Source organism: Fusarium proliferatum, assembly GCF_900067095.1.
Source record: "Fusarium proliferatum ET1 genome assembly, contig: FPRO_scaffold003, whole genome shotgun sequence".
Lineage (NCBI taxonomy): Eukaryota > Fungi > Ascomycota > Sordariomycetes > Hypocreales > Nectriaceae > Fusarium > Fusarium proliferatum.
In genome coordinates, this window is record NW_022194792.1 from 2,685,811 (window position 1) to 2,700,829 (window position 15,019).

At 48.6% G+C, this 15,019-nt stretch overlaps 5 protein-coding genes across 5 annotated transcripts; 3 read left to right on the forward strand and 2 right to left on the reverse strand.

Annotated features, from left to right (window-relative positions):
* Positions 1-1,383: 1,383 nt before the first annotated feature.
* FPRO_06162 (uncharacterized protein) lies at positions 1,384-2,244 on the forward strand (the record flags this gene model as incomplete). Its single annotated transcript, XM_031228955.1, has 4 exons — positions 1,384-1,439; positions 1,461-1,584; positions 1,622-1,665; positions 1,842-2,244. 4 exons carry the CDS (start codon positions 1,384-1,386, stop codon positions 2,242-2,244), a joined length of 627 nt encoding a protein of 208 aa, XP_031079240.1.
* A 4,486-nt stretch (positions 2,245-6,730) lies between these two features.
* On the reverse strand, positions 6,731-7,097 carry FPRO_06161 (putative Protein kish-A; the record flags this gene model as incomplete). The annotated part of the gene is made up of 4 exons (XM_031228956.1): positions 6,731-6,751; positions 6,800-6,881; positions 6,934-7,043; positions 7,095-7,097. 4 exons carry the CDS (start codon positions 7,095-7,097, stop codon positions 6,731-6,733), a joined length of 216 nt encoding a protein of 71 aa, XP_031079241.1.
* Positions 7,098-7,522: 425 nt separating this feature from the next.
* On the forward strand, positions 7,523-8,067 carry FPRO_06160 (uncharacterized protein; the record flags this gene model as incomplete). Its single annotated transcript, XM_031228957.1, has 2 exons — positions 7,523-7,583; positions 7,637-8,067. 2 exons carry the CDS (start codon positions 7,523-7,525, stop codon positions 8,065-8,067), a joined length of 492 nt encoding a protein of 163 aa, XP_031079242.1.
* Positions 8,068-10,158: 2,091 nt separating this feature from the next.
* On the forward strand, positions 10,159-11,526 carry FPRO_06159 (uncharacterized protein; the record flags this gene model as incomplete). Its single annotated transcript, XM_031228958.1, has 1 exon — positions 10,159-11,526. One exon carries the CDS (start codon positions 10,159-10,161, stop codon positions 11,524-11,526), a length of 1,368 nt encoding a protein of 455 aa, XP_031079243.1.
* A 303-nt stretch (positions 11,527-11,829) lies between these two features.
* On the reverse strand, positions 11,830-14,633 carry FPRO_06158 (uncharacterized protein; the record flags this gene model as incomplete). The annotated part of the gene is made up of 8 exons (XM_031228959.1): positions 11,830-12,337; positions 12,392-12,642; positions 12,699-13,136; positions 13,189-13,484; positions 13,535-14,007; positions 14,109-14,224; positions 14,424-14,447; positions 14,541-14,633. 8 exons carry the CDS (start codon positions 14,631-14,633, stop codon positions 11,830-11,832), a joined length of 2,199 nt encoding a protein of 732 aa, XP_031079244.1.
* Between the last annotated feature and the right edge of the window lie 386 nt (positions 14,634-15,019).

Below are 15,019 nucleotides of genomic sequence, written 5' to 3' on the forward strand. Positions count from 1 at the left end.
TCGGTTGTATGCAATGCTGTCCTGGTATGTCTGTATTCTCTTCTTCTCGCGGATAGTTGCTTTTCGACCAAGTAAATGTGTCTAGTGGCTAGTGCAATAGGCAACAATCTATATTGCGATGCAAAACAAAGTATGGGGAATATTCAAAGTCGTCTTATTGTATATCCAAGACACGGGTGTTTGAAGAAAAACAGAAATAGGAAAAGAAACATCAAGAACGGGAAGAGAGAGAGAAAAGGGGACGATAGTGACGGGAGACGGGGATATTTGATATATGGGTTACATCCTGGTTTGGGGTGCGAGCAGCGGAGCCACTTAGACGGAGCTGGCTAGACTGAGCTGGACTACGAGACACAGAAGTATCCATCAAAACCACGATCCGAGTCAATAGTAGTACTATGCCACAGCCTTCCTTGGGCTAGAATTTTTTTAAGGGAGGCCAAGCGCGGATTCATCTTAATCGCGTGGCATGGCTTAAGTTTGGAGGGAGCGGTGGGCCTAGACGCAGAGGCAAAATCAGGTAACTAACGACCAAAGTATCTTTGGGTAGTCAGAATGACCCCTACAGGGTGTAGGGAGTAACCTAATAGCAGCGCTGCGTGGAGGTCCCTGAGTAGGAGGGGCGTGTGGCTTCGATGAGATCCACAAGGACACCTGGGCGAGGCAGGCCGTACGTACAGTAGGCAACTATCGAGGGAGTTGCACTGGATGCAACTAAAACAGCGAATGGTTTGGGGCTGTCGCTCCTTGGAATCCAGTGGAAAACACAGTGGCTTCTGTAGATGCCCTCTCGCCCAAATGGCGGCATTACTATTAACACTCAGCTGAAGTGATCGATGCTTAGATGAGCTAGTGAGTCAAACTGTCGGTAGCCACCACTCAAGGTACCGCCACTGAGACGGAATTCGAGTCTGAGTCGATAACTTTCAATACCAAGCAAGCTGAGAAATCCATACTGATTCCTGGCACCCAAGCTAGGGCAAGCCTGTAAGTGTGGGAGTTGGAGTGCAATTTTAATACTGCAGCGACAACGTGACCCTCCAATATTGGATCTGAGCAATGTTGCTGCTATAGTCTCGGTTTCTCGTCTCTGTTAGATGAGTAGGGAATCAAAGGTCAGACGCTACTTGACTCAGTCAAGGGGGGTATCACGGGGGCTCACCATGTCCTGTTTTTTTCCTTTGTTTAAACGAGTCTTCATTTTCTGCAAGTGACAGAATGCAATGCTGTACACGGGAGAAATCTGTTCTGCTCTGTACAGTGTGTACGATGCTTGTCGCTCCCAATGCAAAATATGAAAGTCTTTGCCGATATGGTCCATTGCCATGACGAGACGCTGCAAATCCACGGTAATCACTGTATAACGTAGCGTAGCGACGTATGATGACCCCACAGACTCATCCAAGAGGTGAAGGAAGGAAGATACGCTTTGGGGCACAGTGCGTGATCCTTTCCATCAGATGGAGCAAGTGGATTCGCCATGGATGTCATTCATGGGATCCGCGGGAGGAGATGGAGATGAAGATGGAAATAGCATGCGACGGGTTGGGATGGATGACCGATAGTGGAAGTTTCGCTGATGAGGTGTGTGTGTGTGTGTGTGTGTGTGTGTGTGCGGCAGGTTTGGAGGGATAATAACGGCTCCTTCCACTCGCAGGGCGACATGTAAGTTTGGAAGGTAAGGTCAGGTAAGTAAGTACCTACCTACACCCAAGCCTCAAACAGGGAGGCCCCTTTGATATGCGGATACTTTCCGCCTTTCATACCACTTGATGCAAGACAAATCACATTCCCAATATCACCATCAAACTTACAATAAATGCCCATGTGCATAATATCAGAGACGCAGGAAACCCAACATCAACCAAAATAAACAAAGCAGGGTCAGACTTCCACTTGCCGAAGGCGGATCGAGTCCCAGGAACATTCGACCCAAACAGGCCAGGGATCGCCAAACTTGGCCTGCCCATTCGTCCATCGATTCCAGGGGAGAATGGTCATTCGGGACCAATGGATTGCCTTGCCTACAGTAGCACTCAACATGCCACACTGCTCACGCCTGGAACAGCTCCAAAAAGGACGGCACAAGGGCTCACGGGCTCCACGCCAGGGACCATCCGTCATCGTCATCGCACTAGCACGCTCTTGGGCGGGCCACATAAAGATCCATCCACCGCCGCCGCTGATCTAGAAACGGACCAGAAGCGTGCATATTGCAGCGCAGTTGGAGTCGGGCACGACTAATGAGCCGCCCCAGCTTCGGCCGCTACGAATCAATCTGCACCTCAGGCTGGCCCAGCTAGCTCAGATATCCCATAGATTGCCATGTTAGCCAACGAAGCAGCCCGAATGCTGACTGATGAGAGTAAAACCATGGAACTTGTGGCAGTGTTTGAATTCGTGACGGCAGTCTATCTCCTCGACCTTGGCCAGAGAGAATCTTTTTACACAGACGGCATGCGCTTATGCCGCCAACCGCCACCACCACAAATGCTGTGTCTTCTGGGTCTCCGTCAGGATCATTCTGGCTTCACTGCATGATTGCGTCTCGCCACGGGCAGGACGACGTCGCTGCAGCAGTGTTACGAGAAGAGCGAAGCATACCAGTAATTAGCACATATTCTGTTCTATCATGATGACGGGCATAAGAGGGTCCGGGCGGTGAGTTGGGTCGACACAGACCGCTGTGAAATTGCAACGCAAGTCAGGTAGTCTCACATAACAGATAACACGCAAAGTTCGCCGAGGCGCTCAACATGAGGTTGTACGGCCACAGCCTTCCTCGGTGCGAAAAGTGGCCAGCTTCATGGCGAAGGCATTTCACAAATCTCGGTCTCGCCAATTGGCCAGTACTATTTCTAGTGCATCCCAGCCTGGTGGTACTGCCCTTCTAGTACGGACTAATTGATCTATCCCTTCGATGTACAGACATGTTCCATGTGCGAACCCTTGTAATATGAACGGTGCACAGCAGCCTCGGCAACACTGAATAATCCGCTTCACTGACCTGGATTGGTGGATGTTTACAATCATATTGTTAGGAACTTGGGTACATAATAGCGAACCGAATTGTGAACAATGCCCAGGGCAGACAGGTTGTCAGGGTTGACCCACGTTTCGATCATCTAGGTAGTTGAGTCCCAGCGCCTATCAAGCTCTCCACGCGTACAGCCCTGGAAGTCCAGGAGCGTCGGATGGTTGTGGTGTCGTTGTGGTGTGTTTGCTAGGAGGATCTTGAGGACGGGCCCTCGTCGAGTCCTTGTCTGACAAGGGTGACCACAAAGCGTGCATCATCAGCTCAGACATGAACATCGGTTCATTTACCAGTATCATCAGAATTGTGTGCAAGCCCTGATTATTGTTCAACGCCATGGTCTTTCGCAAACTGAGGCCCAGGGTCTTGGGCTTGGGCACCTGTTTGCGCACACTACCAGGGTATTGAAATTTCTCTGAGTCAGGATTGACAACGAGCAGAAAAGGCTCCATCATTCACAGCAAGAACAGCAGCCAAAACATCATCGGTGTGGGACCACATCACCATCTGCCAGGACACGAAGTGGCCAACGCATCAATGCACCTATGTTTGAAGTACAGCACAGCCCAAAACTCGGCTGCAATGCTGCTCTGCCCAAGGTTACTGCAAAGCCATGAAAATGGATGGGATTCTTTCACCGCCGTAGCAATAGGTGCAGTGACATTGGTATTCAGACCTTGGTGCAACAATTCGTGGCTGGCTTGATCGCAACTTTCATTTTCCGCATACCACATATTGCCGACCGGGCGGCAGGTTCATTAAAGAGGTTTTCCGAATCAGCCGACTGAAAAAGTTCCGAGGCCTGCATCACCAGCTGCACCACCAATGTACTATGGTAACAGCAATGTTCTATTCATTTCCACGTCGCTAATCTGAAATCTAAATCATGGGATTTCGCGCCAAACTTGAATCGGAGATGCCGTCTCTTATTGGAATGCTCTTCGTGTGCGCAACTCTATTTATTACACGGAGGAAATACAGTATTCAAATTTCTGACTAAGGCCCCATCAGCTGCTTCGCCTCAATGACTTGTTCAGCTCATTTTGTCCACGCGGCGGCATCCTGGTGTCCCGTTCCGTCAGCCCAGCCCAGGTCGGAAACTACCATAGCATCGGACATGGCGAGGATGCAAGCAGTATCACCCCGCAAAACTTACATACATCAGAATATTCTCGAGAGCATGGAGGGTTTCCTCCCGCCTGGGTATTGCGAATTACAACATGTTTGAAGTAAGTTATTCGATGGGAGTGGACAAGATTGAGACGGCTTTCCAAGTAGGCGGGGGTTGATGGCCGCAGGGAGAGAAAAATGACCATACACTACAAGTATACTTCATAAAAGGTTGTTTGTTTGTTTCTTGCCTCATTGTTACCGGTCTAGCGAAACCCAAAATTGTTGGCCACCTACGTATTGAGAACCAGACCTGGCAAAGCTAGATAGGCAATAGTGCTATGCAAGGCAAAAGAACTCTCCGTCTACTAACTCTGAAGCCAGCGACTCATTGATTCTTGGCTGGGTGTGTGTGTTCGTACTCTCAAACCAGCAGGTATGTTGGCTGACGTTGGTTCCCTAGCCCACGACGCTCAAGAGATGCAGTCAGGCAGTGAGGGATGCAGGGCAATGAGACCAAAAACCATGGGATGGCAAGATGGGTTCAAGTCAGGGACATGTCGCCACCTTGTCGCGGCACCTGTCCCTGCTTCAAGAGAAGAAGAAGAAGAAGAAGCCCTCCCTCCCGGTAAATGTCTGATCACCGTCTCGAATCACCTAACTTCGCCTTGCATACGCGGTGTCTGCGTCCATCCAAATTGTTAATTGTATACACCAACCACATCAAGCATCCTTTCCGTTGACTTCTCCCTTATCCCCGCCAGCTCGATTCGTATATGTATGTGTGCTATGTCCCCCTTTTCTATAGTTGGGGGTCTCCTAGGCCTATACTTGAAGGCGCCTAGCTTTAAAGACTGGAGTTTCATTGCGAAGGCGATAAGGTGGTTTCACCTCGCAGCCGAATTGCAGCTCATTTTACGAATTGAGTAGGTGGTGTTGCAGCGAGTCAGACTGGGGGGACCACCTCAAGCTTCAGGCCGAGCTCGGGGCTAGAAGCTCGGGGCCGGAGCAGATCCACGGCACGGCGATAGTGGGTGGTATTATTAACCCTAAGGCCAAGCCTCGGGGGCAAGGAGCGGCGGAAGGCCGCATTTCGGCATGGCATGGTTTGGTTTGGTTTGGTTTGGTATGGGAGGGAGGTTTTGATACTCGGTCGGTCAGCACACCACTTGTTGATTCCCTTTGTTATGCGGGATGTCTAGGTCGTGTAATAATGTGTACGACCGTGCTCGGTATGCAATCGTATTCATGCAAGAGTTACGCCTCTGTCGCACGCATATGACGGCGTTGGGCGTTGGCTAATGACTGACTTCGGGGCAGTACTGTCTTGATCATTGATGGTGATGCTCAACCTTGCAAGTCTGTCTGTCTGTCTGTCTGTCTGTCTGTCATGGCGGCGTAGGATGACAGGATGGTACATAACATCTCATTACCTGTGTCTTACATAGTAGGACTGTGCATCTGGCTCAGATCGTTGTTGTTTTTTCAGCACAACATACCTGTCCAATACGCAGCGAGTGATCTGACTGCTCCTCACTCTGAGAACAACAATTCCCCATCTGTCTGAAGGAATCCCAACAAATTGGCCCTTGGCCTAATGTTACAGGACAGGACACCAGCAATCTGACACTGAAAGCTTATCCTTATCCAACCCCGGATTCACATTGTTATCTCTGTTTTCTTTTTCTGCGCCAATCACATACATGTTTGCTTTTTATTGAAAGGTCTAGAGCAATGGTCGGCCAGCAACACTGGGCCGGCTTGACCAGATATGAAAACAGCGGCTCAGTGGTATGCATGTTGCAACTCTCGTCACTGCCGATGTGACATCCTTAATCAACATGCAGACGGCATGAACAGCTTGTCGCTTTCCCCCCTCCCTCTCTTCTCGTTTTCCTTATTGTCCCATTGCGCTGGTACGGAGTACATGGGCTTGGTTTCTTTCTGTCTGCAAGACCAACAACCACTTGAGCTACTAGTCTCAGCCACCAAACACACAAAGACATACTGGTCTATTTCCTTTAATACCAATACCGTCAGTGTCCTCCAATATGATCAGCTTGTCATGACTATGGTAATAGCTTTTGTGATATCTGAGATTTATCAAGATGAACAAGCAACCTGGGCCGCTCATAGTCAATTCAAGAGTGGACGGCATCAAAGGTACCTGTCGAGTTGCAGCCTTTTCCAGATACCATCATCACACTTCGTGCCAATTTTGTGATACTTCCTGCAATACTCTCCTAAGCAAATCTGATCAAACACATCAGGTACTTGAATCAAAGTTTCCTCCCGTGTTTAAGAGACTAGCTGTCTGTGTGACAAGCCCTGGGACGCGTGGTGTTACGCAAGCATATACCGAGACGGGATTACTCGATGATTCTCTCAGGGTATATTTTGCGAAAGAGAACGGGGAAATCATTTCATGATCGTGATATGAGGTTTAGTACACTTGGTAAACGGCGCCAACACTCCCACCTGGCTGTCACCTCTTCCGATCCAACTCCCGGCAAGTCGTGATATCTTTAAAAAACAAAAAAAAAAAAAAAAAAAAAAAAAAAGAAAGTGGCATTAGTGGCAGTGTGCTTAGTTCAGGAGGATGGAAACCTGAATAAGGTCAGCTATTTCAAAATCATCTGGAGCGGTAAAACGTACAGCCATGAGGACACAGCATATACTTATATATGGGCTCAGTCTTTCTCCTATCCTCGCGCATTTCCAGAAGATGCCCATGAATCTAGTGTTGTCAGCCCCGTCTCCGCTATAGCGGCGTGAGTCGCATTTCGTACCCGTTCTTGTTTCGATCCATGATGCCAGGTGTGAAGTGGTGAACGTATGCGCTCGTGCATATAAGCAGCAGGAGGACGAGGAGGAGAGATTGGAAGTTGAAGAGGGCGGACTGGAGTGGCTGTCAGTGTGTTGATTCACCTTTGTAGAGCCCAGCGCATACCATGTTGACGCCTCGATGAGCTGCTACTATGGTGAAGAGGTATTGAGGTCGTATATCTCGTTCGTAGACTTGGGTGTTAAGCTCAACGTTGCCTTCTCACATCTGTGCGACAAGCTGTGCTTAGGGGTAAAGATTCGCCGGAGCCGCGACGTGTTTCTAAGGGGTGACGTACCTGGAAATAAACCCCCACAGAGCTACTGACCCCACTAAACACCCCCCCAGATTGAGCCTCCAGCTGTCGCAAGGCTGCGCTGAGCTGAGCACATGAATCTTTCTAGTATTTTCAACTACATGTCTATCGCGAGGCTGCGCCACCTCGATTTTGAGAATCGATCTTATTGAAAATTTTATCTCTCGGACCAGATCTCTATTCTTTTCTTGCTCATTGCATGCTTCAAGCGCGTTAGGCGCAAGTAATCACATTCATCATGGAGCCTCGAGCGCGTGCCGGCAAGAATGTCGGCAAGATGAACTTCAGCCATGCAGAGTGTACGTCGTCTCCCGTTCATTCTCGAGATCCTCGCTTGCTGATCCGATAACAGTGGCACAGCTACTCTACGCACACGGCGATGTTCAAAACCCACTCCCAGAAACCGTGCGGGTACTCGACGAAATCCTCACCGACTTCATGCAATCCATCGCCTTCGAGGCGACACGAGCGGCTAATTATTCAGGCCGCCAAAAGATCAAATACGAAGACTTTGAGTTCGCGTTCCGTAAGAATCCCGCGTTCTTGGGCAAAGTGCAAGAGGTATTCGAGAAGCAAAAGGAGATCAAGAAGGCTCGTGAAATTTTGCGAGATGGTGAGGACGAGATCATGAAGGATGCTGCGGACGAAGAGAAAAAGCGAGAGAAATCAGATACAAGGGCGGGAGGAGCAGTGGGAGCCGCGACGTCAAGGGTTGAGGAGGAGTTGGGTGAAGCTGACGATGATGCCGAGGCGGAGCTCGATGCGTTGGGTAAGAAGCGTTGAAAGAAATTGAGTAGAGCCGGGCTCTCACGATTGGCGTTCCACCACTTGATTCTATTTCGGCATTCTACAGAGATATTGTTATGGGTTGGGAAGGCGTTTGGAGCATACTATCGTGGATTGGGTTGGAGTTACAGTCAGGGACCAAGCAAAGACACGTCCTAATAAATTAGAGGACCCTTACACTTTTGGGTGGACCGCATTATAACATCCGAATCATTGTGGCATTTTCATGTCTCAGAGTCTATAGACACGAAATCTTGTGGTTTTGATCATCGACTTTACATCCAAGCCTCGGACGAGTAACTAGCTGCCAATCCACATCGACGTTTTTGTCCATTGTGATATTCATTGGCATACATATAAGTGAATGGCTGATCTGAAACACATGTCAGGGAAGCTCTAGGCCCATTTCGAACTTAGAGAGCACTACATATACCAACCAATATATCCCTAAGGGACCTACCTACCTATATAAACTTTCTTACCTTAACTTATAAGGCAACGATATGTATCATTTTATGGAGCTACATGGCAATAGCCTTACGGGTTATATTTCTAAAGGCCACCAACTAAGGGCATCGTGAAACCAAAAAGTGATGGGAGTGATGGCGCTGAGAGGTATAGCGAGATGAGTTGGGACACCCGAAGCATGCAGTTGCTGAATGAACTCTTGTTCCACTTGGTATGTCTAATGAAGCTGGAACTTGCTGCTCTCACAATGTTCAAGCCAGCTATCTATTACGAGAACTGTTCGTCGAAAACACGGCTGCGACTCAATATCTGCAACTGAATCGACAAGTCGGCCCAAGACCTTAAAAGCACGAGAAGGCTCTTCTGGAGCATTGCGTCCTGATTTGATACTCGGGAATATTATGGCAGTTCAACATCCTGTATCTCCTATATTAACACGGGATGACTCCACGGTTGAAACAGTTGGCTAAGCTGAATCGACTTGAAGATCTGCAGCATAACCTTTGTGACTGCAAGTGCCGTGGTACAAACCAAACAGCCCCAGACCTCAAACATAAGCCCTGCATATATTAAATTGTCTACAGTTGATATATTCTTAGTAAGGGAAACGAGGGTCCCGGAAGCATTCGGTGGTTAACTAAGTGACCAATATGGGTGGGAGCTGGTATGGTAAGGAAGACGAAGGCAAATCTCATCCTTGACTGCGTATGCTAGAATAACCAGACATCGTATAACCAGCGTGTCTGGGACTTGGATATAATTTTCACTGGGTCAGATATATAATGAAATGTTGTCCATGGTCGAGGCAGGGTTTACCTAAGGTACCTACTACACTTAGGTATCCTTTAGCAATTCATGTGTAGCTGTATCGGAAATAAGAATAGTATCGCGTATTATTTCCGGACCCATCATCACTTCCATCCTCAACTGGACCTCACCTAGCTCACATCTTCATCCTCGGCCGACTTAACCGATACCGAAATCGGGGCGAGATAGGGCGCAGTTTTTCTAGTTGCAGAGCCAAGACGATGCAAGTGGTGGCCAACAAAGTCACATCAGCATCTTCTAAGCGCCCACTCGCTGACTTTTGTGGCCCTCGCCACTCAAGTCTCTTTTCTTTCTGCTCGCGTGCCCTAGCAATTCTGCCGGTTTTGCTCTTTATGAATGATGAATAACCAAACGAAGGAGTTATCACTAACATTCAGAACTAAAGGGTGTCTTAAACCCACTGACTCCCACTCAGCTTAGACGGTCCAAACAAGATGCTCCCCTTCGTCATCAAGGGTCTTGAAGAGTTGCCTACAGGGGTCTAGTAGTAAACTCCACCCCCACTGCGAGAGACTTGCTCTTGTTGGCTCCTCGGTTGGTTGATGTGAGAGAAGAGAGCAATAGAGAATCCATGATCGGTGGGTTTCGGCTGCGGGGTGGTTGGTTATCAATGGTTGACGCTCAAAGAGTCGTCGATCCGGAGCTTCTCAGATACTGTACCTATTTGTAACAAAACATTCCTATTCGCTTCTCAACTGTGACTTTGCTCTTTCTTCTTACTGTGCCGTATCTTGACGTTGACTACTCGTGACAACCTCATGGACTAGAAATAACTTCTTATCATCTCACACAATGAATCCAACTCCTCCGCCGTATGAGGAGGTTCCTCAGAGCAAATTGTTGCCTGGGGGCACCCATGAATCACATCAGCATTTGTTACCACCTCCACCATCACCAAACCTCTTGTCTTCAAAGGTTGATGGTTCGAGTTTTGATGACTTCCGCCGAATGTCATCGAGTCCATCTCCATGCCCTTCGCCAATACCTTTAAGACAGTTCTCACAGCAAGGAGCCGATCTACCAGCCGAAACTCCACCGTCGAAATGGAGGCAGTTCTGGTTAAAGAATAAGCCCGCTGCCTACGTTGCTCTATCGCAATTCTTCGGAGCTCTAATGAATCTCAGTGCTCGTTTAGTCGAACTCGAAGGCGACGGCATGCATCCCGTTCAGGCTCTACTTATGAGACACTCCATCACAGCACTATTCTGTTCGGCTTATATGTGGTGGAACAAAACCCCCGACTTTCCCTTTGGAAAGAAAGAGATTCGATGGCTTTTGTGGTTGCGAGGAGCAAGTGGTTTCTGGGGTATTTTTGGCGTTTGGTATTCGATGATGTACATCTCGCTCGCTGATGCTACTGTTATCACATTCTTGGCTCCTGGTGTTGCAGGTTTTATCTGCTGGTTTGCTCTTCGTGAGCCATTCACTAGAATCGAGCAACTGGCTACGCTGGTTGCTCTTCTAGGTGTTGTACTTATTGCTCGACCTGCCTCACTATTCTCGGGCTCTGACGATGACAAGTCGACTCCCGAGCCGCCCGACGTTAGTGGCATACCAGGTATTGACCATGAAGCAACCCCTGAGGAGCGCTTGATAGCTGTTGGTATAGCCCTTTTGGGTGTTCTTGGAGCAGCTGGCGCCTTCACGACCCTCCGAACCATCGGGAAACGAGCACATCCTCTCATCTCGGTCAACTATTTTGGTATCATCTCGACTTTCATCGCTCTATCCATGCTCATCTTTGCCCCTATCCTCGATATTCAGCAACCAGGTTTACGATGGGTCACCCCAACTACAGTCAAGCAATGGGTACTCCTGCTACCCCTGGGTGTTCTGGGTTTCATCATGCAGTATCTCCTCACGGCAGGCCTCGGGGCCGACAAGTCAAACCGTGCTAACTCCATGGTTTACACACACATGCTTTTCGCCGCAAGCTTCGATCGATGGGTTTTTGGACACAGAATGGACTTCATTAGCGGTGCAGGATGTACTCTTATTCTAGGAAGCGCTATTGGTGTCGTCATGCTCAAGAAACCACCAGCCGCAAAACAACCTTTGGATGATGTCGAGAGACATGGTAATCTGGAGGGTGAGATGGAGGGCTCACCCATGCTTGTGCCCGATTCAGGGGCTTCAGAGGAACTGAGGCTTTCGAGATAAGAGCAAAGTAAAAGGTTGAATATCTGTATATATCGTTTTGAGAGTCTGAAATGTCAACGTTGGACCGTTGCGCCTCAGCAACAAGCGCCACACTTTATTTTAAGTTTTGATATTAGTGTACTCAACTCCATCGTACGAATTTCTCGATTAGCGAAACAAGGATGAATCAGGTGTGATTGGGGGAGTGGCTCCTATGCTTGGTTTATGCCGAACCCATCTGAGTGGCGTTGTATTTGTAGTCTCCAGATTGTATGAACGTGACTTTCTATAAATTCAATTTTTGTCCGGACCCTTACTTTTCTCTCACTGAGGGAATGTGAAGCTGGGCTCCTCCAGTAACTCCATCATTTGCTGACTGCTATTGAACCATTCACCAAGTTGCGCCGTGTTGCCCATCCACATCATCGTGTTTGCTCCTCTCTGGCCATCGGCACCATCAAGCATATTCATATCCCCGAGAGGCTGTGAGAATGCACCAGCCTGACTAGGGTCCATGTGCGTCGATTGTTGAACCCCGTTGTTCAGACCTGCTGGTGGAAATCCGAGAGCGGCGAGATAGTTGTTCAGTTCAGCGCTGGCCTGTGTTTGGTCGGCTGGAGGAGTGCTTGTCCGGAACTCAATGTATCGGAGTGCTACTGTATAGAGAACCTGGAACAGGCGATATGTCTTCGCCGCTGCATCCGATAACTGAATAGTCGTCTCAAGAGATGTGCAGAAGCTATGCAGACGAGCAAGGTCCGTCTGGTCTTGGGTCTCAATGACTTGACAGAACACAACGATGAAAGGGATGAAAGGAGCAAAGAGTAATGTCCTAATCATATCAGCATTATCTCAAAATATCATGTAGGTAGGTATATGTACTTACCAATGAATGTAGGAAGGAAAATAGACAGTATTATCCCGCCCCAAGAGATCCATGCAATCTTGATGGCGATGTAGTGTTGCACGTGCAGCCTCAATACACTCTGGAATAAATGTCACCTTGGAGTTGGGCGGCCCAGGCGTAGCTCGATAAATCAGAGTCAGAAGTGAAAGTCGAAGAACATCATCAGAGATGAGAATAAAATCGAAGAAGTACTCCCCAAGATTCGTCTTGACTTCCTTCGCGCGGGATTTCTGCAGAGCACACGTTAGAGGTTGGCATATCGAACATTCACGGTTTGGGCTCTCACACTCAGCTCCTTGCTCCTCCTCGATATATCCTTCAGATCGTTCACAAGCTTTTGAGCACGGAACCTCCTCACATCATCGGACTGCGTCATGGAATCTGGGCTGTACAGTAGCTCATATATGTGTCCCTGACACCGAGCTGTAGCGACCCAGAGGCAAATGAAGGCCGATAGGGGCGTAGCATTGGGAGGGTTCGAGGTAAGAAGGGGTACAGTGACATCCCAGTCTTGGATAGTAGAAGCCCTGCCGAGCCTAAGGGAGAGACTCTTGTCTATGAAGTATGTGTTCCAAAATAGAAACTGTTTGCGCTGAGCCTCGCGCGGCTTGTCATTTTTCATGGTTGATATCCGGTGATAACCTAGAGTCTGGCATAGTTCGGAGGCTTTACATGATAAAGTCCACGAGAGTGATGGTTTTGAGATCTCAATAGCATAAAATGCCTAAAATTCTGTGAGTATATGGTATCAAAAGAAACATCAAAGGGTGGCATACTCCAAGAAGAAGGGCAGAAATCATGTTTGAGGTTGCAGGCAGATGAAAAGGCAAATTTGCCAACGCCGTTTCGGTGTTTTCACGGAGTGTTTTCATGTAGCCTTCGCACTCTTCTTGCTCTTTTGCGTCTGCCGTACGCTGCTGGCGATCCATGAACATGTACATCAGGCCAACATTCACAAGGATAAAATCAGCCTCTGAGACATCTTCTGAGAAGTACACGTGAAGACACATGCCCGAGAAGCTTTCCATAGAAAAGAACTCCCTTATCCAGGCAGACACTTCTGAGTTCTCGGCTGAAGTCGGTTAGTTCAAGATGGCGAAAGGGGGGATCCAGATCACTGACTCTCACATTCTCGTATCAAGGCAACGGCTGTTTGAATTGGAGGTAGCTCGTTATTCTTTAGGCTTGGGCGTGGTAGTTGCCTAGCATGGGGGTATGACATTTCCGTAGCAGCCGTCTGTTGCTTCAGAGAGCTGACGATGTGATGGAGTGAATCCAAGGTCTCACGCAGCTCGAGGCTAGCACCCTGTAAAGGCTCTGTACCAACAGCATTTTTGAGGAATTCGTTTGCAAATTCACCATGAGCAGCCAAGGAAGATTCTCCTTCAATGACCGGGCTGTCTGCAGTTTGCTGAGCGAGATGCCCATAGGGTGTTGAGCTCGAGGCCTGAGCAGGTGATTGGCGGGGGACATCAGAGCTGGGCATCTGATTTTGATTGGATTGGGTGCTTGTAGATGACATGTTCATCTTCATATCACGCATGAGCTCGGTGAGGGCCTCAAGACGACGGTCAATGATGTCGATCTTTCTCTCACTACATGGTTGATTGGTAGTCAGTACGTGTTACTTTTTGGTACAAACCAAAGCAGCGAGTGCTCAGGCAGTATCAAAAGCAAAAGACCCAGGGCAACTTACTATTGGGCTGAGAGGAGGATCCGGGTTCTCTTCTCCTTTGGGCGAGTATCATGGTGTGTACATGGGATCTTGGCGTGAATGCAATGAGAGCAGGGAGAATTCCTATCGCAGCGGATCTACATATATTGATGTTACTATTTAGTAGCTATAGTTGTTGAGCTGAGTGAAGTCATCTCAAGTGAGAGCGAGGGCAATGTTGAAGATGGCTTCCACTCTTTACCCCAGCCTCTGTGGCTACTGGCTAGTGGTCTTTAATGACTGGAGCATTGATGGAGTGATATGCATAAAATGTATATTAGATTGATATGTACATACCTTGCGAGTTCGGCATGCATCGCACTAAGATTAAGCAGTGTTAGTGACGAGAACGTACGTAGGGATAGAGACAGGACAGGGCAGGGCAGGGCAGGGCTTCAGGGTCTGTGTACTAACTGCTCGTCGAATAGTCAAGTTAGAGGGGTTCTGGGGCCCATCGGATCCCTCATCAGGACCATCGTCCAACTGGGCCCGAGAATCTTCAGCCATGAGGTTAAATACGGGAATCACGGGCACCGTTTGTTTGTTTGTGTGGATGACAGGGGATTACACGGCTGAGTGAGGGGTCAAATACAGACAAGATCCAATGCAATGAAACAATGCCACAGAGGAAAATGTTTATGGGAAAAGTCATGCACTACAAGCAGCCAAACTCACATGGCGTTTTGAACGACTCACACCGAAGACTCGGGAGGTTCAACGGAACGCGCGGGGTCCGGAAGAATAGAAGCCGTTGAAGATGGGATCCGGATGTGGAGACTCGAGTTGGCGGCTCCCGAGAGCACCGTAAATCCGAAAGAGCCAATAGGAAGAGAGGATGTCTCGGGACAAGGATCTCCATTCAGATGGGAGGAAGCCATGATCATGGTCTCATC